Source organism: Uloborus diversus, chromosome 10 (assembly GCF_026930045.1).
Source record: "Uloborus diversus isolate 005 chromosome 10, Udiv.v.3.1, whole genome shotgun sequence".
Lineage (NCBI taxonomy): Eukaryota > Metazoa > Arthropoda > Arachnida > Araneae > Uloboridae > Uloborus > Uloborus diversus.
Window position 1 is genome coordinate 3544414 of NC_072740.1, and position 26309 is coordinate 3570722.

The following is a 26309-nucleotide window of genomic DNA, read 5'->3' on the forward strand; positions in this document are numbered from 1 at the left end:
AAAATTTACTTTTCCACCATAAAAACCTTATTTTGTCAATTGTACTGAACCATCAAGTGTGTAGTCACGAAAGTACACATGGAGGTGCATGTTGGTGATTTCATTATGCATAAATTAACAGAAAAATTTAAAAAAATAAATAACAGAATAATTCCAGATGTTCACACTAACCCCTTGTCTACACTAGCCCCCCTTCTCCCCTAACAAATAAACATCTAATACATAATGCAGATTTACTCATCAATAACTGAGTGCAAAAATGATATTCAGCTAAACTTTTATTGTAGTTCAAAGATTAAAGTTTTAAAAAAGGATGCAGGCAATTACATTTGTAGCTTCTCTGTTGCATCTGAACTTTTTAACATCTATTATACTATCCAAATTCAATTCGTTAAGAAATGTAACCCTTCACAACTTTCATGCATGAATGAATTGCCTTTTAAGACCTTAAAGAACGCTTCCTTTGTTTAAAATTTTTAATTCTTAAAGTGAAGCTGAAATCTCTGACCATTGTTTCAAAATTTTACAATGTGAAAAAGTATGTCTAGTGCTTTTTTTTTTGTTTTAGGAAAGTATTAGCTTCAAGCATATTTGTTGGTGCCTTTACCAAGATTAAAATAAATGGTACACAATTAAAAATTGATTGCAACTTTCGATGCAAAGAAGAAAATTTCCTTTTTCTTATTCTTTTTGATTTTAATGATGTAGGTGTTTGTGCATTCATTTCCGTATTTCTGGTTTCGATTAATTTCGGAACGTAGAAATCATATTAGTTACTTGCCTTTATTTTGCTCAGAATAGCTCGTAAACATCTATTACATCTGCTAGAGAAACATAATTTTGCTTGTGTTTCAGGTACGGTTATCACAACATGCGATATGTTGCTTCACTTGTTAGTGGCGTTGGAATTTTTTTTCTTGGAACTGGGCTCTCTATATACCATGGTGTTATGGGCATTTTAAATCCTGATACAATGGAATCATTATTGTGGGTAAATATTATTTTTTCCCCTTTTCATTTAAAAATTTTAAAGAGCCTGAAAAATTTCTGGTTTGTTTTTGTTACTCATTTAAACAATTGATTCTGTTACAGTATTTTAATTGCTTTTTGTCTTCATTGTTTATTTAGAGCCTTATCTCTCTCTCTCTCCCTTTTGATAAAGTGTAAAATAAATAAAGAAATTACCTATGAAATATGTAAGCACAGGAAGGGCAAAAGTACTCAAAAATTACAATGAGTAGCAACTGTTCAAATTTTGTCCAATCAATGGCTATAGGTAAATACTTTTTTAATGTTCACTTTTATATTATGTACAGTATTGTGAGAAGCCAGGTAAAATGAATAGAGCATGCAACTGACCAAAAGAACAGGGCCCACAGTAGGGATTTCAAATTGTTAGCTAGTAATTATCCAAATTTATTAAGTTTTAGCCAAAGATTAATTTTAACAAATTTTAGTCAGGAATGTTTTTTTTTAACTTCAATTAGCAAACTAGTATAATTGAATGAAATATACTATGTTAACAAATACTTGTATTTTTAATGCACTTCATAACAATATATGCGATATTTAATTTTCATTCTACAATCAGCATTTCTTGTGGAGAGAAGCAATTTCAAATCAACTATCAATTTTGCAGCATTCTTTTTACTCTTGGGAAATTTTATCAATTTTTTGACATAATTCTGAAAATTGAGGTAACAAAGTTTTCTATGGAAATATTGGAGATATTAATGTTTGCCAATACTTGCCCTAAATCAGAGTTTGTTTTGCCAAATTTATTATTTTATTGCATTTGGCACCGTGGCAAATGCCTAGTGCAGGCTCTGAAAGAAAATGGTATACAATTATTCAGGGTAACTGGGAGGCAATTTCTATATTTTAAACTACCCTACTCTTGTTTTATTGTATTTGTTGGTGTTAAACAATAGAAGCTCCCCTAAACATTGTATATTTCTCCAAAATTATGAAGTAACAACTGTAAAACCAATTTCAAATTAATTATTTGACAAGTTCAAAGTGATCCTTCCATTGGAGGTCACTGAGAGGAGTGCAAGATAAATTATTTTAATAAAACTAATGCAACTTCAATGCAGCAAAGTAAAATTTCTTAATGTTTAAACACTCCCCTTTTGCACAACATTACACAATTTCTATCATTCATTATAGTGGTAGAATATCACAGTGTAGGAAAAGCACTTTCAACAACTTAAAAAATTGTTTCCAAACAGTCACTTTGGAATGATTGAATGATGCAATTTGTTATAAACAATATTGCCAACTTTTTAATCTTTTGTAAAAACAGAAAACTTATTTCATAACATTGACAAGAAAGTGCAAATCTGGATTTTTTCATTTTTTTTATAGGCAAATATGAGTTATTCTATGTCAAGTGACCTCGTGGTCCCCACTCGACCATCTTCGAATTGGATGAAATTTTATAGAGGTGTAGCGATGCCTTTGAAACTAACTATGTAAATTTTCAGCTTCTGATATACAAATCCTGTGGATCTAGGATCTCCCCAAAAAAAAGTAATCCTAAATGGCCGAGTAGATTTTTTTTGACAGATTGCCATCTTTAGGCTAAGATTGCAGAAAATTTTATCTTATTGGTAGCCTGAATTTTCGGGAGTGTAAAGTATGTTCAGCTGTTGATGCATTCGAGTATTTACAGCACAAAACTTCATTTTTGTGAGTTTGAGCTCACTATATTTTGTGTAGCATGCATGTGAACTTGTAGAAAAGCACAGAAGGGAAATTTTTTCCTGGATTTTAAGTTGCCATAATATTTTAACAAAAATAATTCAAAGGCTCGTAGTTCGTGATTCTATGAGGGCAAATTAAAAAGTCTTTGTGGCTATTTTTTGCTAGCCAAAATACGGCTGTGAATACAAAGCGAACATATATGTTCCCAGGAGTGACCGTTCCTTGAAGCGTACCAGTTGTATCTGCCTTTTGCTTAGATGAGCGGAGCTGCTACCTGTTATTTAAGATGACGGTAGTTCTTCAGATATCCACAGCTTATTAGCAGCAAGGATGTTATTCGTTTTTTATGGAGCAAGGGACACAGCCCCATTGCAATTCACAGGGAATTGCACCTGCAGTCCAGACCTTGCCCCTAGTGATTTTTATGATTTCGGTCCATTGAAAAAGTTTCTGGCAGGACAGAAGCCAAGAACGTGATCCCACGGTGATTCCACAGGCAGCTGGAAGAATTCTAACACAAGGGGATTAGTGTAGGGGTATTAGTAGGGGGATTTAGTTCTGGGATAAATGTCTGAACCGGTGTGGTGACTATGTGGAAAAATAGTGTAATGTACATAGTACGCTACGTTTATTTGTAAGAACCTGTATGTACCTGTTTTTGGTGAATAAAAATAGGCGCAAAGACTTTTCGATTTGCCCTAGTATTGTCAAAATACTTCTTTTAATGGAGTACAGTATCAAATCTAAAAGATATTGTCATCCAAAGTGGCTATCAAAACTGTCCAAGTGAAAAAAAAAGCCTATTTTCAACATGTTGTAGCTCAAGTTTTTCAACTTGCATCTTCTTTTCACTAAGACCATTAAAAAGAACCTAGCGGTATAACTTTCTGTCTCATGTATCCGTCTGCTTCCAGAACAAGATATTTTTCTGTTTATGATGAATTCCAGAGGTAACGGAAGGATGGTTTTTACAAAAAAATCAATGGATTTCAGTTTGTGAGCATATCAAAATAAATATATTTATAATAAGAGATTATTTTGTGATTGAGATTCAGAACACTATTTTACTCATGACTCATGGTGACTAATTGTAACCCACTTTTAAAAAAAATAATTTTATTCAAAATCTGTTTAATGAAGTAGTGTCTGAAGCTTTGATATTTTCCCCTTCTAAAACTAAAAATGTTGTAATGATTGAGGGAGTATCAAAGTAGATTCTGTTCTAAAACTAAACCAGTACAATATGAGGTGCGTATTGACTATTTCTCTATCGTTTTTTGGCAACTTGATCACATAAGTGTTAAACTCAGTAACATTCATGTACAATAGGAAAAACATAGATTGCAAATAATTGCATATAACTCGATAGTTTTGCTTTATTGAAATCAATAACTGCTATTTAACTGCTGCTAGTTATACATTGGGCTACATTTATGATCAGAGTGAACTTTATGAAATTACTGTATTAAGCCATTCCTGAGCATTAATAATTGCTATAATATTGCTTTGCATATTTTGATATATGTTTTTTTTTTTTTTTTTTTTTTTGTGGGTTGACTTTTTATTGTCTTTCACTTATCTGACAAAAATTGCTCCATTTTTAAAATATTTGTTTTTAAACATGAAGATTGTTCCTTTGTTTTATTAAATAATTTAGCATTTGATTGAAAGTAACAGAGTTTATCTTTTGTTTCAGGCATATGTTGTTCTTGGAGGCTCTCTGGTTTCGGAAGGAGGTACGTTTGTAATTTTAAAATTTTTCTCATTTTTGTGCAAATTTTACTTTGCGTGTGGAATACATATGCTTTTTTTTTTCCAAGTTATTTGTGCTAACAGTTTGTGACATTTACAAATACAAATACAAAAGTGATGGCCAGCAACAGGCTCTGGGCCCAGCTAGACTGGTCCTAGTCTATTTACAATCCCCAGTGAAGATCAATGGCCCTCTTAAAACTGTCTACTCCTTTGCTCATTACCACCTCTTCCGGTAAGCTATTCCAAGGTTCCACTACCCTGCTAAAATTTTTTCCTAATATCCATGTTAGCCTGAGATTTTAATAGCTTAAAACAATGACCCCTTGTCCTGTTTTCAGTGCTAAACTTTAGCCCCGTAACATCTTTCGTTTTAATAAATTTAAACAGCTGAATCATGTCCCCTCGGTCTCTTCTTTGCTCAAGACTACATTTTTAGCCTTCTACGCCTGGAATCATAATCTAAGTGGGAAAGTCCACTTATTATCCTTGTAGCCTGCCTTTGAACCCTTTCTAATACATTAATGTCTTTCTTAAGATAAGGAGACCAAAACTGAACAGCATACTCCAAATGGGGTCTTACCAAACTTCTATATAAGGGCAGAAGAACTTCTTTAGATTTATTTGAAATAGATCTATTGATAAACCCAAGCATCTTATTGACTTTGTTGCTAGCAATGCTGCACTGTTGGCTAAACTTTAAATCCTGACTTATTAGGACCCCCAGATCAGTAACTTTGTCTGCCTGACTAATGACTGAACCTTGCAAATAATAACTTGTACACTTATTTCCATGCCCTAAATGTAGCACTTGACATTTCCCAACATTAACAGCCATACTGTTGGATATAATTTGAGGTTAATGGCCTACAGCTAAGCTGAAAATTAGGCAACTCATTTCCAACTAAAAATTTGAGGTAGTGGTCTGCCCGAAGAAAATAAAACATGAATCATTCTTTACACTGAAAAACATTTATTTGACACATATTGAAAAATGATTACAACACAATGATTTGTTCCCCGAAGAAAAATTTAAAAAAAGAGATCTTACAATAAGTCCATGCATGGATCAAAAGTCCTGTTGATGTTCCATGGTGATGCCTCACCGGTCGTTGGACGGCATGGCAATTTCCACGAATTGCAGGCAGGTCAGTTCGTACCGCGTGAGCAACAGTTCACCACAACAGGGAAAAAGGCATACCAAGGATGGACACGATCTTCTTTCACCGGAGAACAAATGACCCACATCAGGGAAAATTATAACTTTTCACTTTGGTAGACGTCATCACAACACGCGCTTTCCAAACTTAAGACATCAGCAGTGCTTTTTCAAGAAAGACCAGACCTCACCCAAGAGGCCAGTAGCGAAAATTTATGATGACATTTGACGAACACGTTCACAAAACACAGACAACACAAGACGAGGAGACGAGTAGAAGAAAAGTAGCCGATCGAGCTACGGCCGGTCTGCGTATTTATAGCCAGATTCGGCCTTTCCCGAAACAATGTGACGTTACATGATTTGCATATTGCCAGAACAACACTACTCGGTAATCACACAGCTTGCAGGTTGCACAATTCTTATTTAATTTGGCATTCAGCACTTAACACCTCAACATGATTTCATCACGTCATCGACACGTGCTCTTTCGGAAGTTTACCGACATCTGCCGAATGACGGCAACCAATCATAGCGTGCCACATGTTTTTCCGAACACTTCCGATTCAAACTCGGACATTTGAGTGTTGGTGGCAGGTGGATGGGATTCCCCGCGCAAGGTTTTCTCTCGGAATGGCAAAAGGTAAGTCACAAAATGTTTTTTTTTTTTTTTTTTTTAAACAACATTGGTGAAATCCTTCAAGAACCAAAAATAAAGGCATTTAGCCCAACAAGTTCCCCCCTCTTGAAGGAATTTCATCAAAAACCACATTATATACATTAAAAACATTTAACTACATTCATATTATATTTACAAAAGATACATTTGAAAAACAGTTCAAAAATTTGATACGCCCCCCTCATTTAATCCCAATTAAATATAATTTTACAAAGTTTATTTAAACAATTCTTAGATAGGGGTTTAGTGAAAATATCCGCGATGTTTACATTTGTCCTCACATATTTAATCAAAAAAATCTTTTGCTCAATTAAATTTCTTAAAAAATGGTACCTTACATCAATGTGTTTTGTACGGAAATTCTCAATAGGAGACTTAGAAAAATCAATTGTTGCAGTGTTATCACAGTAAATAATTGTATCTCTAAGCTGGAGGTTTTCAATATTTAATTCACTTATTTCTGTAATTATCCTCTTCAGCCAGACCATTTCTTTTGCAGTTTCACCAAGTGAAATATATTCTGCTTCCATTGTAGATAACGCAACACATTTATGTTTAAATGTCCTCCAATTAATCGGGACCCGATCAATACACAAAATTGATCCTCCCATTGAGACTCTATCTTCCCGATTAGCGGCGTAATCGGAGTCTGAAAATCCCCGTAGATCTACACTATTGATTGAGCTTAAATTTAGTTTGTATGATATTGTATATTTTAAATACCCTAGCAATCTTAATAGAAAATCCCAATGCTTTCTTCCGGGATTTGCTTGAAATTGGGAAAAAATATTCACCGCATACGAAATGTCAGGTCGGGTCTTTCCCACTATGTATGCCATACAACCCAACAAATTTCTGTATGGGAGCTTTTCTGCTTCCCTTTTTTCTTCCTCAGTTTTCGGGCAGTCGTCCTTCGACAAAACTGTACCCTTTGAGATTGGGAGGGTTGAATTTGGCACATAGTAATCGGAGAATAACTCCAAGACCTTCGAAATATAAGAGCTTTGGTGAATAAAAAGATTATTTTTATCTTCCACAAATTCAATCCCCAGGAGCTTTCTGGTTTTCCCCATTTCTTTAATATCATACATACTTTTAATTTCATTAATTACCTTTTTAATTAAATTTTCATTTTTTGCTAGAATTATTATATCATCTACATAAATAAGAAGAAAAGTATTTTTGTCTCTATGATATACACAATTACATCCTTTTAATTTTTGAAAACCAAAACCACGAAGAACACTGTCTATGTCTAAGAACAAGTTTCTTCCGGACTGGTGTAGTCCATAGAGAGACTTCTTCAATTTACAGACAAAGTTAGGGTGGCTTTTACTGACAAAACCCTCTGGTTGTCTCATGTAGATTTGTTCCTCTAAATCAGCATACAGGTAAGCATTTTTTACATCAATTTGTGAGTGACACCATTTTAAAAGACATATAAAAATAGAAAAGAAAAATCTTACAAGTGAAAACTCAATTACTGGACTGAAAACTTCAGAATATGACTCAATTGACTGACGGTCCCCCCTTACAACTAATCTGGCCTTGTATCTTACAATTTCACCCCTGTCATTTACCTTGAGGTCGTAGACCCACCTGTTTCCCAAAATTGGTTTCCCCTCTGGTGGGGGTACAAGGTCCCACACCTCTCTTTGGTTAATGACATCTAATTCAGACTCCATGGCCAGTTTCCAGTTGTCCACCTCGGGGGTAGCCATACATTGCCTATACGAATTCGGTATAAAAATTTCTACCAAACTTGCTTCTTCACTTTCTCCCGAACTTTCACTGTCGTCACAGACTTCCCCTACTATTGGATTTTTAGATGAAAAGTCAAAAAGTTTTGGTTTATACTCTATTTTATTCTCACTACAATATTTTAGAACCTGTTTTAATGAATTTAATCTTACTTTATTTTTACCGGCAATTGTATAATAAATATCAGTCCTGTCCCCGGTCTTTCTCTTTTTGGCTTCTCTAACCCATTTAATCTTTTCACAGGGAGTTTGCTCAACACTCTCCTGGATTTCCTGTTCAAGTTGAACTTCACTTATAGGCCTGATAAAGTTAAATTTTCTCTCATTTTTATTTTGGACTTTTAATTCCCCCCATTTTTCATTTTCATTAAACTTTACGTTAATAGTTTCTGTGACTGTTCTGGTTTCAGGATCCCAGATTCTGTACCCTTTGGTACGTAAGGCGTATCCGACCATGATCCCCTTGGTAGCCCTCATATCTAACTTTTTTAGTTTAGACTTAGGCTGACCTACATAGGCAGTACACCCAAAAATACGTAGGTGCCTCACTGAAGGTTTACGCCCAGAAAACAGCTCAAAAGGGGTCTTGTCCATATTTCCTATTACCGTCCGATTCCTTACATAGTTGAAACAAAGAGCGGCTTCAGCCCAAAACTCATCCCCCAATCCAGAATCCTTGAGCATAGACCTCACACCATTCATTATGGTTAAATTATATCTTTCTACTACCCCGTTCATTTGCGGGGTGTAGGAATTGGTCCGCTCTATCTTTATTCCCTGATTGGTGAGATAGTTTTCAAAATCTTTGTTAACAAATTCTGTTCCATTATCGGAACGGATAGCCAAAATTTTTGAGTTCAGGAATCTTTCAGTCCTTTTTTGAAAATTTACAAAAACATTAAATGCCTCATTTTTTGTTCTTAAAAAGAAAACATATGACTTTCTTGAGAAATCATCTATAATTATAAAAATATATTTCTTTCCCCCCAAGGACTCGGTCTGAAGGGGTCCCATCAGGTCCATATAGAGCAATTGAAGTGCAGAATTAGTACGCCTTTCTGGCATAAATTTAAACGAGCACTTCCTCATTTTTCCTAATTGACAAGGGTCACAATTGGGTTTTTGCCCCTTCTTAATCTCCAGTCCTTGGACTGCACCAAGTTTACTCGTTTTGGTGATACTTTCCATATTTATATGGCAAAATCTCCTATGCCATTTTTCCATATCAACACTGACCATATTGGCCCCTTCAGACGGGTCCTTGGTCTTAAAAACTTTGGTATAATTAACATTTTCACAATCAATATAAAAATTTGGTTTAACATGATAAAGTTTATTTATTAAATTTGCTGTAAATAATTTAACATTTTCTTGATTAAAAACACAGATCTTTCCGGGCAACCATTTGAGCTTATAGCCCTGTCTGTCTATACAAGAACCAGAAATTAGGTTAAATGAAAAATTATCATATAAGCTTTGTGCTACAATATGATTAAGGTGAAAAAACAACGTAAGTAAAGCACAAATATTCGAGAAAATGCAGCATATAGCTATTTCAAGGCTACAATGGAGCCTCTTCATCAGTGCAAAAAGCTCACCAACACAACCAGAAGTTGCGAGAGAACTGACAAAAAACCAGGTGGACACCGGTATTTATACCAAAGAGAGCCAACCAATAAGAATACAGGAACATGACAACAAACAACCAATCAGCGAACAGCATGTACGCTCCGGGCTCAAAGCAAGGCAAGAGACAACCAATCAAAGCCAAGGAGACAAAAAGAGTGCGAGACACCAAAGAAACAGGAAAGGCAATTATAGAAATTGCTTCCAAATATCATGAAAAAATGGAGTGCTGGAAAAATCATTGACAAGAGAATGAGAATTTTTCCAAATATGGTAAGCTTCCCAGAAATCGAGGTCATAAACCAAAGAACATTTACAAATAATCTTTGCAGATGAAAAATCAAAACAGTGACCAGAAGTCCAGCAATGCTGAGCGATGGAAGAACGAGCAAGTTCTTTATGCTTAACATAGTTTTCGTGCTCTTTCAGACGGTGCTTGAGAGCACGTTTAGTCTGTCCAACGTAGCCAAGTCCACACTTGCAGGAGATGCTATAAATGCCCCAGTTGCTATGGCAATCAATGGGGTCCTTTAAGTTTGTAAAATTAATCTTATTAACTGGATTAAAAGCTGTATCGAAACCAAATTTCTTCAAAATCTTTGCAACTTGATGACTAACTTTTGGATAATAAGGCAAAACAATAGTATACGAAGCACTAGAAGCAGAAACCTTTTCAGAATGAGAGGGCTTAATTAACTTATTATAAATTGAATCAATGATGCTAGGAGAATAACCACGATCGAAAGCCACTGCTTTAAGATAAGAAACTCCATTTTTTCATGATATTTGGAAGCAATTTCTATAATTGCCTTTCCTGTTTCTTTGGTGTCTCGCACTCTTTTTGTCTCCTTGGCTTTGATTGGTTGTCTCTTGCCTTGCTTTGAGCCCGGAGCGTACATGCTGTTCGCTGATTGGTTGTTTGTTGTCATATTCCTGTATTCTTATTGGTTGGCTCTCTTTGGTATAAATACCGGTGTCCACCTGGTTTTTTGTCAGTTCTCTCGCAACTTCTGGTTGTGTTGGTGAGCTTTTTGCACTGATGAAGAGGCTCCATTGTAGCCTTGAAATAGCTATATGCTGCATTTTCTCGAATATTTGTGCTTTACTTACGTTGTTTTTTCACCTTAATCAGAAATTAGGTTGCGTCGCAGTGTTGGAGCATGGAAAACGTTATTCAGGGTGATGGTAACTAATTTTCCATCTGATTCAATTTTAAAAATCACTTTCCCAATGCCCTCTACTTGGCTCTTCACATTTCCTACAGCTACCTCCATTTGTGTGTTTTGTACAGGCTCTAGCTCGGCAAATAATGATCTATCTCTACAAAAATGAGATGTGCTGCCGCTATCCAATAGCCATGTATCCTCATATTTTGGGTAGGTAGTGTTTGCAGAAATTTCGTTTTCATTTACTGAACAAAACATTCCTGCCTGAGGGTCTTCTTTGGCTTGAAATTTAAAATTCTTATCCTGTTTTACTTTGTTACGGCTCCAACACTTCGACGCAATATGCCCTTTCTTTTTGCAAATGTAACAAACTTTATTTTTAGCAAGAAATTTACCCCTACCATTTGCCATTCCGGAGTTTCCGGGTTTTGAAAACATTGCCGAATTTTCTATATTAGGCTCTTCGGCCAAATACCTAATCCTACCTTCCTCAGCCAGTAGTTCATCTTTTACTTTCGAGAAAGTAAATCTCTCTCCTTCCCATCTGTAGATGGCTTGAACAATACTGCTGAAATTATGAGGTAAATGCCGTATCAATTGAAATGTTCTGAGTTTTTCTTCCAGAATATATCCATTTTCGACTAATTGGTTAAAAATTCCCCCCAACCTTGCAGCGAATAATCCCACCGTTTCACCTTCTTGCATTTTGCAAGAGAAGTAGGATTCCCATAATGCGGCTACTCTGGCCAAAGATGGGGGTTCAAAATTTGCCTTAAGGGCTTTCCAGGCTTCACTAGGATCTTCCAAATTATCAATTAACCTTTTTATGTCTTTTTCCAAGTTTAAATAGATGATGGCTAAAGCTTGGCCACATCTTTCTCTGTCAGCACTAGTTAACTCCCCTTCTGGTTTCTTTTGGGTAATCTCCCATAAATCCCTTTCTATGAGCACCATTTTTATATCTTTGGACCAGGTAGCCCAATTATGGGAGCCCAACTTCTCAACGTTTCTATAATCTTTCTCCATAATAAAAAATGATTCAATTTTCTCCGGGCAGGTCAACCACGCTCTGCTACCACCTGTTGGATATAATTTGAGGTTAATGGCCTACAGCTAAACTGAAAATTAGGCAACTCATTTCCAACTAAAAATTTGAGGTAGTGGTCTGCCCGAAGAAAATAAAACATGAATCATTCTTTACACTGAAAAACATTTATTTGACACATATTGAAAAATGATTACAACACAATGATTTGTTCCCCGAAGAAAAATTTAAAAAAAGAGATCTTACAATAAGTCCATGCATGGATCAAAAGTCCTGTTGATGTTCCATGGTGACGCCTCACCGATCGTTGGACGGCATGGCAATTTCCACGAATTGCAGGCAGGTCAGTTCGTACCGCGTGAGCAACAGTTCACCACATCAGGGAAAAAGGCATACCAAGGATGAACACGATCTTCTTTCACCGGAGAACAAATGACCCACATCAGGGAAAATTACAACTTTTCACTTTGGTAGACGTCATCACAACACGCGCTTTCCAAACTTAAGACATCAGCAGTGCTTTTTCAAGAAAGACCAGACCTCACCCAAGAGGCCAGTAGCGAAAATTTATGATGACATTTGACGAACACGTTCACAAAACACAGACAACACAAGACGAGGAGACGAGTAGAAGAAAAGTAGCCGATCGAGCTACGGCCGGTCTGCGTATTTATAGCCAGATTCGGCCTTTCCCGAAACAATGTGATGTTACATGATTTGCATATTGCCAGAACAACACTACTCGGTAATCACACAGCTTGCAGGTTGCACAATTCTTATTTAATTTGGCATTCAGCACTTAACACCTCAACATGATTTCATCACGTCATCGACACGTGCTCTTTCGGAAGTTTACCGACATCTGCCGAATGACGGCAACCAATCATAGCGTGCCACATGTTTTTCCGAACACTTCCGATTCAAACTCGGACATTTGAGTGTTGGTGGCAGGTGGATGGGATTCCCCGCGCAAGGTTTTCTCTCGGAATGGCAAAAGGTAAGTCACAAAATGTTTTTTTTTTTAACAACATTGGTGAAATCCTTCAAGAACCAAAAATAAAGGCATTTAGCCCAACACATACCCCATTTATCAGCCCACTCTGTAATATGATCTAGATACTCTTGCAGCTGATTTGCTTGTTCTTCATTTTCTACAGTCCCCATAACTTTGACATCATCAGCAAAACAATTCATGTTCCCAGAAATATTTTTGTGAATATCGTTCATAAAGACAATGAACAAAACAGGCCCTAACACTGATCCTTGAGGAACCCCGCTTAAGACCTCACTCCAATTAGAATAATTTCCCCTTACAACTACTCTTTGTTTCCTTCCGGTCAGCCAATTTTTTACCCAAATGAAAGTTTTCCCTCCTATTCCTATATCAGCTAATTTGCTAAGTAGAGCAACATGCGGTACCTTATCGAAAGCTTTTTGAAAATCAATGTAAACAACATCTACAGGCTTCTTATTGTCCAAAGCCATGGTAACTTTGTCATAGAAATGTAATAAATTAGTTGCACAAGATTTGCCTTTCCTGAAACCGTACTGAAAACTAGTCAATAGATTATTAGTCTCTAGAAAATTTACTATCTTAATTTTCATCAATGTTTCAAAAATTTTGCAAACCACCGAAGTTAGACTCACAGGTCTATAATTTCCCGCACTCCCTTTAGACCCTTTCTTGAAGAGCGGTGTAATGTTAGCCAGCTTCCAGTCCTCTGGCACTGTCCCCGAATTATAAGAAGCATTGAAAATGTTTGCGATTACATCTGCTAATTCCTCTGCACATTCAACTAAAATTTTCGATAAATATTATCTGGCCCCGGAGCCTTAGTCTCTTTAATTTTTTTCAAATGAAGTAAAACGTCATCCCTGGAAAATACAAAGTCCTCAAGCTGTACTATAGCTTGTGTCTTGTTGATGTCAACTGTTGAGATACAGTTATCGTTAAAAACACTCGAAAAAAAGTTATTAAGAACATTAGCAATATCACTATCGTTCTGAATTAAAATTCCGTGCTCATCAACCAGTGGCCCAGTATGACTATTTCGAACTTTCCCCGAATTAGCGTATGCAAAAAACCTCTTGGGATTCCTGTTTATGTTATCTGCCAGTCTTTGCTCCAATTCTCTTTTCTGAATCCGTACCAAATACTTAAATTTACGCCTTGCCTTACAATATTGGAGCCTATCTGCACTGTGACCTGTTTCTCTAAACCTATGAAAAGCAGCTTGCTTGTAATTTAGAGCGTCTTTACTTTCCCTGGAGAACCACATTGGCCAAATTTTAGTGTTGACACCCTTTCTCCTAAAAGGAACATGATCCCTAACCGTATTCGCTAGATTTTCCTTAAACTCAGCCCACTAAAGATTCACATCGCTATTGTCCAATCCAGAAGAAAAAACTGCTTTCAAACTCGGCCGAAGTGCCACAAAGTCAGTATTTCTGAAATTGGGCACAAACCTAAAATTCTCTACTTTGTGCATATCAAATTTATTCCCAAACCTAATACTGTTGTGGTCACTATCTCCAATGTGTTCCCCTACACATAACCCCCGAACAGAGCCTTCCATGTCGCAGAAAACTAGATCTAAAATCGCATCCTGTCGAGTACCCTGAGTTACAATTTGATCTAAGAAACAGTCACCAATTACTTTCAAAAAATCCTCTTCTCTGCTATTACTATGGTAAAAATTATTCCAATCAATTCCTGGAAAATTAAAATCTCCCATTATGATGACTGACCCCTTGCTAGAAATGTCACTAATAATACTAAACATCTGTTCCTCTTGACCCTGGCTTAAGTTGGGTGGCCTATAAATATTCTCCAGACGTAGTTTTTTGCCCTTATTACTAATCAACTCCAGCCAAATCATATCAATCTCATTAGGTTTATCATTAATTACCAATTCATTGCAAATTAAAGTGTTTCTGACATGAAATAAAACCCCACCACCTCTTTTACCTACTCTATCTTGTCTAAACAAATTATACCCAGCAATAGATAATAAATCATCATCACTTTCGGTAGCCCATGTCTCGGTAACTCCAATAATATCCAACCTCTCGTCTATAATTATGCTTTTCAATTCTTCCATCTTGTTCCTAATACTACGAGCATTTGTATAAAAAACCTTAAGTAAGCCCATCTTACTTTTATTTAATGCTGCACGATTGTTTGAATCCCAAGTGTTAAAATCTTTTCTCTTATTAGCCACCCTATTTCCGTTTCTACTAAAATCCCGATAGTTAGTACCCTTTCGAATTCTGCTCTGTAAACCATGCCCCCCATTCCAACTTAGTTTTTTGATTCTGAAGCCTCTAAAACCAAACCACTAACCATTTTGACCCCTGTAGAGCTCAGATGTAGGCCATCCCTAGCAATCCAATCTCGTTTACATTTACTCCACACATCAATAAACCTGATACTACGCTTAACGCAGATTTCCTTGAGTATCAGGTTCATACACCTAGCCCGTTGGTTTAACCAACTCCTATGCACTCCATACCTGGGAAGCAAACCAACCACTTGGACATTTGCCAAACAGTTGGTTGCTTTGTCCAACAGGGAATCCCATTCCTTTGTAAACTCATCATTGTTACTATGGCCTACATCATTAGTTCCCACCCACAAAGTAACTACATCCTCTTTATTAAATACCCCCTTCTTTTCAGCAACCCTATTTACATCTCTCATCCGAGCCCCTGGCAAACAACATCTAGCCACCTTACGTCTAACTCTGCCTATTGAGTTTCCCACCTCACGCACCATTGAATCTCCCAAAATTATACCCTTTGTTTCCCAGTCAGTCGCCTCAGCAATAACTTTCCCCTTTACCTCTGGAATTTTCCCACTATCTAACACACAGCTAATTTCCACATCCTTTTTACTAACTTCCTCCTTTAATTCTGGAATATTCCCACTATCTAACACACAGCTAATGCCAACTTCCTTTTTGCTAACTTCCCCCTTTCCCTCTGGAGTGTTTACCCCATCTACAGGCCTACAGCCTAATGCTAACTCACCCTCCAAAGTAAGCATCCTAACTCTGATTTCTGAGAGTTCAACACAATTTGTGCAAATGAAATCCTTCTCAGACTCATCCTTCCCCTTAAACAAGCAGAACATCTGACATAGGTCACAAGAAATCCACTTGTCCCCTTTACCACTTTTAACCTCCTTCATTATGCATATAACTCCCATTCTAGCTCAAAATGGTACACTTAAAACGTCAATACAAAAATACAAGATTGGAGAAATATTGCTAATTATTAGAATTAGAAAGCATTGGAAGTAAAAGATACAAATATTACTAAATCCTAAGATAAGCAGTAAATTAAAATAAACAAGTTACACCCTAAACAGAGCAGTCAGGCTTAACAAGAAATCAGCACAATTTAGGCTTAGCTACACAGAATAGAAAAACACTTTAAGAAAGCAAGTACACAAGAATACTTAATTATATGATAAAATACAATAAAAATACTGAAACTAAAGTAGTAAAATAAACAATTACAGTAAAAAATCACTTATCTCAGGAGCAGCAAAAACACTCCCCCCAGCAACTGTAGCGCCCTCTAGCGGCCAAGGAAACTCCCACTTTTCCTCTATTTTTGCAACCAGCAGTCTAAAATGCATACTTATGATTGCAAAAATCATCAAAATAAGATGCAGAGTTAAGATATTTAAAAGTTTGAAGCAAAAAATAAATAAAATAAAATAAAAAATTTAAATATACGAAATCTAACTTTTTATCCAGCCCCTAGGTCCTTACAATTACATTGAAGAAAATATTCTGAATAGAAAAATACTGCTAACGCGAAATCTTTGAAGCATTTACAAGCAAATTCAAGGAGATATTAGAGTTCAAAGTTCTAAGAGACGCACTGAAAATGAGATGGGAACATATGGCCTCAGAAATATAATATGTGGAAGTAAAAAAAAACAACAAAATATTGATATTTTTCATTGCTATTGAAACATAAATGAAAATGATACGTAAACAACTCTAAAAAAATCTGGTGCAATTTGAAACAACGCACTAATGACAATGAATTTGACACCCTTGTTAACTGCTGTATTTCCCTCCAAAACTCCAAAAAAGGTGAATGAGCACAAATGCACAGTGGTATGAGTCAAAAATTGCTGTGTTTTATGTCTCATTGATTATTGGTTGTTCTAATGTCAATTTTTATATGTAAAAGAAATCTAAAAGCATATGTGGTGTTATTTGCGCTACTGTATCAGTTATTCATTTTTTTATTCATTGAATTGTGTTGAACTCCCACACAAAAAAGTTCAGAGGTGTTAAGTAAGAGAGCATATTGCTCATAGTTAATTTGAACCACAATCTATCTAACTATTGGAAAATAGTTTATTGAGGTAGTCTCGACAAATTTGTGTGAAGTGAAGTGGTTGACCAGGAGTTTCCAACTTCTAAGTGATCAATGACCATAGCTGAAACCCCAACATAACTATAGCAGGAACTAAAATAGGTTTTTGGACGGGGAGGGGAGCTGGAACAACATAATGAAGATTATAAAATGAAAAGAGAAACTTTGCCGAATACTTATAAAATGTTAAATGGAAAGACTGAGGGTTGATGAGCTTGCTACCACTAAAAACTAAGTTAATCTCAAACTCTGCCATGGAGAGTCTCTACTATTTTGCATATGAAATACATCTAAATTTTGGAAAAGCAACTTATAGTCCCTAAAATACGGCAATTATTAATGAACAACATTTGGAACAGATATGGTTTTTCTTTAAAAAAATTTCTTGCATACAAACATGAAATTTAATGCTACAAATTATTTTTTTCAAAGGACTCCATGGGCCTCAGAAACAAGACGCGTGGGCTGCATGCGGCTGTGGGCCACCAGTTGGAAACCCCTGTGGTGGACTATCTTGCTGAAGCACAAATGTGCTTTTTACCCTTTCACTTTCTAACTGTGACTGAAAAAAATTCATCATACCATAATTTCTCAAATAACATAGAAAACAAAGGAATCATTTTTGCTATAAACATACATAAAATATTCTTCTTATTGTTGTGTCGCAGAAACACCAGTGTTTTCTGCATCAAAATGAAAACCTTTTCCTTTTTTAAACAATATCCTATTGTTTCCTTCAAAGATGGTGCAATTGCCAGTTTTTATGCATTAGGTGTAAAATTTATGCATTTTAGATATTATTTCATGTTTACACTTCATGCAGCACTGAATCAACATTGAAACCAGATTCCGCTAGTCTTCCTATTAAGGAAATGCTTTTTATTGAAAAAATAATGGATAAGTATTAGTCAAAATTATTATTATGCTAATTGAACTAATTATGTTCTTCTACTAACCTACGGAAGTGAAACATATCCAACAAAATGCAACCCGTATTATTGCTGGTCTACTTAACAGCTGCCCAGCTAAAATAGTTCTCTAAGAATGATCTGCAGCCACTTTAAACATAATTATAATGTATTTATGTTATAAGCTTAAGCAGATTCACAACATCAAGACCTAATCGAGAAAAACTAGCTATATAATATGATATTAGTTATTATTATGTAAAAATTGTACTTACACTCAGAGTGTAAAAGTTTTTGCATGGAATCGATCATCATCAGATAAATCATCAGATCAGGTCGCCATACTTTTCTAGTGCCAATAAACAGGTTGAAAGAGCAATTCCAAACATTAAAGAAATTATTGATGAAAGCAGCCCAAAATGTAAATGACTTATATGAGGTCTTATTAGGCTACAGAACCCAGCTATTTTCCATGGTTGCCTAATTGCCAAGTCAGACAAAAAAAAAAAAAAACATTTTTAAGTAGTTAAGTGGAGCTACAATTAGCTGGATTCATCATTAAAACATATGCTCATTTACAAGTGTGCTACATGAGCTGGCATGACAATTGCCATAGTTTTGTAAACGGTGTGTTAAAGGACATACATTGTAGCATCTTTTGACAGCACTGAGGGTGAGCCATGGATCAAATTAGCTTATTACATAGTTTGTATAGATATTTACACATGTTACATGTAAAAACTATGGTTGAAACTCTGTGCTTGGAACCAGGAGGCTCAAACGTGGCACTTTTTCACTTTCTTCAACAAAGCTACCCTAACCTATCCCATAGTTATCCCTAAGAGGCTACATTGAAGTTCAGATATAAAATTTACGAAATATTTCAATTTAGATGCTAAATATCATACTGTAATCTAAAGAAGTACTGTGGATCAATTATCTCAGTGGGGTGAGCACTGAGATAATCGAATATTGAAAAATGTTAATTTGAAAAAAAACTTAGGACAAACTTTTCGAATTTTGGTTGGTCACTAGAATTTTTTTTTTTTTGAAAGAAAAGAAAAAATGTGTTTTCTAAAATCGTAAGAAGAAACCACTATAAAATTTTCAACAAAATCAAATTTTTATGCATCTGACCCGGCTGACTCTGATAAAATCTGCTTTTAACCCTTTGAGGCAGAGTCTTTGTTTGTGGGCAAAAAAAAAAAAAAAAAAGAATATCAGCCAATTTTATATCAACTACTGTGTCAGTTGTCTGACTTAAAAAAAAAAAAATCAAATGGTTAAAGAAAGTAAAGGAGAAATTCAAGAACTTATTAAGTTTTATTGTTACTATTCAATGAATTTCTGTAGGTTTTTGGTTCAATCAAAAGTTGATATATTAAATTTTTATATGTTTGATGTGACTTAAAAAAATTTTCACAGGAACTCTTGTGATGGCATTTAGAGAAACAATTAGAGGAGCTAAACGTGAAGGAATGACTTTTGCTCAATATGGTAAGTTGAAAGTTACTAGTTTATTTTAGTGGTAGTTTATTTTATAGGTTTAAATTCAAATGTAGTGAAGTAACTGTCTAATTTAATCAATCAAAATTATCATTTTGAAAAATGAAATTCACAATAAAAATGTTGTTATTCAATTGAAAGATATGTTTTTATATGCTTGTAAAATGTTTATGGAATAGCTCTCTCTTTATGCATAATTGAACCTTAAAATTGCTGCACACACAATTCAGCTGCATGCATAATATGAAAAAGGATTTAAAGTCCCCAACCAGTATTGCTTGTAGTGACATAAATGTTTATCATAGAAAAGATCTGAGAAATATGTAAGCTATACCACCCAAATTCACATTTTTATGGATTTCTTGAGAAATAAGAAACCAATTTTTTTTTCCTCTGCCGGGCTGATGAGTGCTAATAAGCACAAAATGTCTAAAACCTGATAGTATTCATCCACAAATTTTAGTTGAATGTGCAGAGGAACTAGTGGATGCTAAATTTTGATTGAAATCCAGATTACAAATTTCTTATAGACTAAATAGTCTGTTGACTAGTTTACAGAATGGTTTCAGAAAAGGTAAATTGTGTGCTACTGATTAAATGCATTTCTATTACAAGATTATGATGGCTCAAGATAACAAAACGTATGTAGATATTGTTTATATTTATTTTCAAAAAGCTTTCGATAAGGTACAGCATGTTGCTCTTCTCTGCAAACGAGCTGATATAGGAATAGGATATAGGAAACTTTAATTTGAGTAAAAAATTGGATGACTGGAAGGAAAAAGAAAAAGAATACTGTAAAATCCCGAAAGTACTCCCCCCCCCCTATTTTCAAAACAAAACTTGTCAATTTTAGGAGGGGGTTATAATTGAAATTTGTTTGAAAAATTAGCCAAAATAATTGATTTTAGTAGTATTAATTTTAGAGTACAGAAAAGAAAAAATAAGTAAATAACAGTTAATATTAATGAAGAGTGAGAAATTAGTTAATTAAATCTTTTCATAATTTTTTTGTAATAAATTGCTCGTGGGCGCCTTTTTTTTTTTTGTAAGAAAGGATTTTGCACCTTAAGTTGGCAAAATCCCTATAAATTTATCACTTGAAAATTCATCATGTGCTAAATGTAATAAGTTTACAGTAAAAGCAAAAAAAATCTTAATGCTCTTGTTTCAAAATAGAAGCAAAAATCACAATCACAACCGCAAATTCGTAACGAAAATTGTAATTTTGAAAACTGCGCTTTACAAAATTCGGGAACATAAAAACAGACAAATCTCTTGCTCGATTTCGTAAAATATAGGTTTCTGATGATCCTAAACTCGTTTCAGTACTCTATTTCTGCTTTTATAAAGGTTATTTTTAAGTGTTGCGCTACTTTTTAAGCAACGCATTTCCAAAATGGCGTCGCGTTTTCAAAATGGCATCATGTTGAAGATTGTTTATTTTCACAAGTCAGAAGAAAAATGCTCCTTCCAAAATGAATAAAAAGCAGTACGATTGCATAAATTTCTTTTGTAATACAGTCGAATCCCACTACAACGGGATTCGACTAACGGGAAAGGACTAACACAAATTTTTCATGAGTAACGAATTTTAGAGCTAACGCGGATTCTTCATCAACAACTTGATTTTTTTTTGTAGGAAGTATCGACTTAGTTATTGGCTAACCAAATATTGATTTCGTGAATGTTATTACATCTCTTAGAATCACTCACAGCTAAAGTTCTCACACCAAACTAGTCTATGCATTGCATTGTTAATGCATCACATATACGCTCAACATCTTTCATTATTTTTTTTTCATTCTAATTATTAAAGTTGATAAAATATAATGACACCTTAGAGTGCTGTTTCATCCTAAGTTTGAAGAAGAGAAGAAAAAGAAAGTTTCTGCCAAAAAAAAGATTAAGAATCTAGATATGCTTGAACTACAAAATGTCAACGGTGTCAAGACAATAATTATGAGTGAATCTTAAATACGTACAATTAAAAGTCAAAAAAAAATCTGTTAAAAGTTCCGAACTTGGTTTTAATATTGTAGCTTGCAGAGTAGTGTCTAAGCAAAGTAAATAAGTATTATGAAAAAGGAAGCTGCTCTTGTACTGTGGATTAAAGAGTTCAGGAAGAGAGGCTGTTGCCATAAATGGAAACGTTATAAAAGAAAAAGCGAAGCAATCATATTTTAAAATGTATTAAAAAAGAATAACGATCTGCTCATAGAGCATGAATCATCATCATTATTTTTCGACTCATGGATATTATTACTGTATCTACTGTACAGAACTATTATAGTGCAGCATTTTACTATTACTACATACTGTGCTGTGTTGTTATTGTTGTTTTTTTTTTTTTAATGTCTTTCCTTCCCATTGATCATTCATTTTGTGCATTTTAAAGTATTTTACCTCGAATAAACGCCTTTTTGCCTTTTTTTATTTTTTTAAAACAGTAAAAGTTTAGTTCTTTATGTAAGAAACTGTAATTTATAGTTGAAGAATGCTTTAAAGCAGTTGAAGTGGTGTTTAATAGCATTTAAAAGAATTTGGTATGTTTCTAAAAAAATATCCTTACATTTTTCTACAACGCGAAATTTCGACTTAGCGCGAGGTGTCTTGAAATGCATCCCTCGCATATGTCGGGACTCGACTGTAAATATGAACAAAAAAAAAAGGCGCCCTTGCATCAAAAGGAGTCTAGACATTTTCAAAGGAAATACACTTTGGAGACCGTTTTTTTTTTCTTTTCTTTCTTTTTTTTTGAAAGAAAAGAAAACCTGCACATGGAGGGAGAAGCTAAACCTCTGTAAAGGCTTTCTAAGTAAAGCAGAAAATGTTATCCTTTTTAATTATTTTTTTTGCAAGGAGTGGCAAATTAAGATGATCAGAAAATTTTTATGTGAAAGGAGGGGGAAGGGGGGGTTATAATCGATAGGGGAGTTACGTTCGGTATTTTACGGTAGTTGGAGGAGGAAATTATTCTAAATGAAGTGATGTTTTCCGTGGGGTTCCTAAAAGATCAGTTTTAGGGCCTCTTTTGTTTATAATTTTTAAGAATTATATTCATGAAAATATTTCTGGAAACATAAATTATTTTGCTCATGATGTCAAAGTTATGGGGATTGTAGAAAATGAAGAACAAGTAAATCAGCTTCAACAGGATTTAGATCATGTTATTAAGCTGGCAGATAAGTGTGGTATAGCAGTTAATGTTGAGAAATGTCGAGTGCTACATTTAACTCAAGGAAATAAGTATTCAATCTATTGTTTACAGGATTCAGTCATTAGCCAGGCAGAAAATGTTATAATAGAGGAAGGAGCCCAAAGTGTTTTTGGGGATTTATTCAAGCTCATCAGATAAACATGGGGGAGATACCTTACGTCCTGTCGAGTACCTACACCAAATATTGGCTCTTTTTGTTGGTGGATGCGGCTAGGAGAGCTCGCCAGATTAGTAAAAAAAATGATCATCAGATTTATTGAAGCTCGTCAGATTAAGATAAGGTGGGTTAATTACTAGCTAAAAAGTGTATACTTAGAAAATCTGATGATTTGAGCGTGATGTAAGGGTTACAATGTTGTAAAAAAAAAATGTTGTCTTGATATTCTCGAGCGTGGTTGACTTTTTTTTATTTTGAAAAAAAAAAAATCACAAAATAAAAAAAAAAAATCTGCTGATTTCTGCTAGCAGAAGTAATAAAAATCATCTGTCAAGTTCTGAGCGTCAGACTTAGATAAAATAAAAAGCTTTCTGCGAACACAAATCCTAACTGAAAAATTTTCTGCAAATAATTATTTTACACTATTCACCCTTGAATAAAAAAATAAATTTATATTCAAACATAAAAAAAGACAAAAAAAATTGGTTTAAAATCATTTAATTCTTTTTTTTTCTTTTGCAATAACATATAGTTTTTGTTTATTTTTCACCAACTGAAGAAAATTGCCTCAACCATTATTTTTTGCCCAATGTCAATCACATGATCATTATTATTATTTTCATTTCATAGTGAAAAAGTTCATGTAGATCTGAAACTACTCAAGTTGCTGACAAAGATAAAACATAAGCTACCTGCTTTTTACTTGAAAATTTTATCAAGATGTTTGATTTTGTGAACAAATCGACAAAAACAACTAATCATTTAAAATTGAGTATTTCTGCAAAAATAAATACCGTATATTCATACGCATTATCTGTTAAACAAGTGTAAAATTAATGAGGTGTGGATTATACACTGCGATGGATTATCTGTGGTTTTTTTCCCTCTGTAAATTTGTTTGTTTTACATAGCTTGAATTTTCTTCTTACGCGATTCAAGCTGTGTAAAATGAAGAACCATACAGTCATAGTAGAAGCACTCTCAATTTGCAACCATTTGCTCCTTTGTCTTTAAGTAATTAGAATACTATGATCGCGATTTCAAAACTGTGGGAATTTTTTTATTCCCCCCCCCCTTTTTTTTTTATAAATTAACATTGGTAGTTTAAAAATATTTTCTGTAGTGCCAAACATTTTCTGTGAATGCTGTTCGCACGTTTGTCTATATTATGCAAGACTGCTGAGCATACACATGCGCAGTAAGCGATTAAGGCTCATCACAAAGCACAGAATATTTCATTGGTTAGTAAGTATTACATGTACGATTTTTTTTCTAGTGGTCATATTAATGCTACCCCTCTAAATAATCAGATTTTAGGTTACCAGGTCTAGAACATCAAGCTGAACCTTTAGTATAAAAATCTGACCTGCTCAAGTATTTCAATATGGTGTTTTTTTTTTGCATTTTCAAGTATTCCCTACGAGCTTGTATCCCTTTCAAAATGTTAGTCTTTTGAATAGTTGCATTTTTAAGGTTCATTTAATATACCCTCTGAATATCTGACATGCTATTTTTTTTTTTTTTGTCTACCCTTTCAGATAGTTACACCCCCCACCTCGCAAATTGGCAGGCTAACATACCTTCGGTTCACAGACAAGTTGGAGCATCAAAACTCAATGTCTGACATGCTTGAACATTTCTATGTTGCTGTTTTTTTTTTTTTTTTTCCATTTTAAATATCAGTAGACACTTTCCCCACCACTAAAGGGGAACATTATCTATCATTTTCTTCTTATAATCTAAACTACAAAATCTAATAGGTCCCCACAACAGTCGAGTAAATCTGCATTTAGCATCATAGGCTTCTATACTATTATTGATCTAGGTATCTTGATAAATCAGGACTTCAAATTTAGTCAGCAGTGCAGCATTGCAAGTAACAAAGCCAACAGAATGCTTTGGTTTGTCAATAGATCTATTTCAAACAAATCTAAAACGATTCTTTTGCTTTTGTATACAAGTTTGGTAAGACCTCATTTGGAGGATGCTGTTCAGTTTTGGTCTCCTTATCTCAAGAAAGCTATATCTTTATTGGAAACAGTTCTAATGCTATTAGGTTACCAAGGGGACTTTTAAATTTAGATTATGATACTAGACTGAAAAGGCTTAATATGTGTAGCCTGGAGCAAAAGTGGGTCAGAAGGGACATGATTCAGTCGTTTTAAGTTATTCAAATGTCTTGCTAACCTGGAAATTAGAAAAAAATGTTTTACTTAAGTAGTTTTGTGGGCACTTGGAACAGTTTACTGGAAGAGGCTGTAATGAGCAAGAGGGTAGATAGATTTAAGAGGACCATTGATCTTTATATGGGTCTTATAAACTGACTTGGACCAGCCAAGCTGTGCACAGGGATCGCATAAAAATATATCAGCTGGTGATATATTTTTATGTATGTCTTCCAGTAAGCTATCCCCATGTTTGTTGCAGTCTGAACTGCCCCAAGCCACATTGCAGTTTGGGGCAGTCCTGACTGGAGCCTTACTCATGATATAATGTAGCGGAGGAAAAAAAACTGCTTAAAGTTCTTCTTTTGTTTACCATCAAAAAAAGAAGAAAAACTTATTCTATTTCAATTTTTAATCCGAAGAACTTTTTTATTTCTAATTGTAATTTTATTAATTGTAGTTCTTCGTGGTCAAGATCCAAGTGTAAATGTGGTGCTGTTAGAAGACATAGCTTCTGTAATAGGCATTGGTATAGCTGCGACATGCATGGGATTAACCTCTTATACTGGTCTGCCTTTTTATGACGCTGTTGGCTCTCTTGTTGTTGGTGGATTACTAGGTGCTGTTGCCTCTTTCATAATTTATACCAATACTGCTGCATTGGTTGGAAGGTATTAAATTAAGCTAATTTATTGTAGTTTCATACCCAAATACTCCGTTTTATACTCCTTGACTCAGCAATTTGCCGAGTTCTTGATACTCGGAAAAGTGTTCTTGAACATTGTTCTTCAATAAATTTACCAATATCTTTCTCATCACAAGTCTCAAATACTTTCTCCAAAACATTGGAGCATACACTTTCAAATTGTCACACTTTTTCTCATAGAGCTCCAATTGAATTTTATTGAAAGAGCCTTTAACTAATCCATTAGATGCCTTTGTAATACCCGATTTAAGCTCTCTTTTATGTACTAAAAGAACATCCATTTTGACACAATGAATTAATTTGCACTTGAATAGAAATGAAATATTAAATTTCCTTCCTGACAGTTCTTGGATGACT

At 34.7% G+C, this 26309-nt stretch overlaps 1 protein-coding gene across 2 annotated transcripts in view; it reads left to right on the plus strand.

Moving 5' to 3' along the window:
- Positions 1-26309, plus strand: part of LOC129231845 (proton-coupled zinc antiporter SLC30A9, mitochondrial-like) — a 127288-nt gene that overhangs the window by 87644 nt on the left and 13335 nt on the right. For both annotated transcript variants that reach the window (XM_054866227.1, XM_054866228.1), the window contains 4 exons: positions 856-991; positions 4403-4442; positions 19624-19695; positions 25707-25917. In XM_054866227.1, coding sequence (XP_054722202.1) covers positions 856-991; positions 4403-4442; positions 19624-19695; positions 25707-25917 — 459 coding nt within the window. The remainder of the gene's footprint in view (positions 1-855; positions 992-4402; positions 4443-19623; positions 19696-25706; positions 25918-26309) is intronic.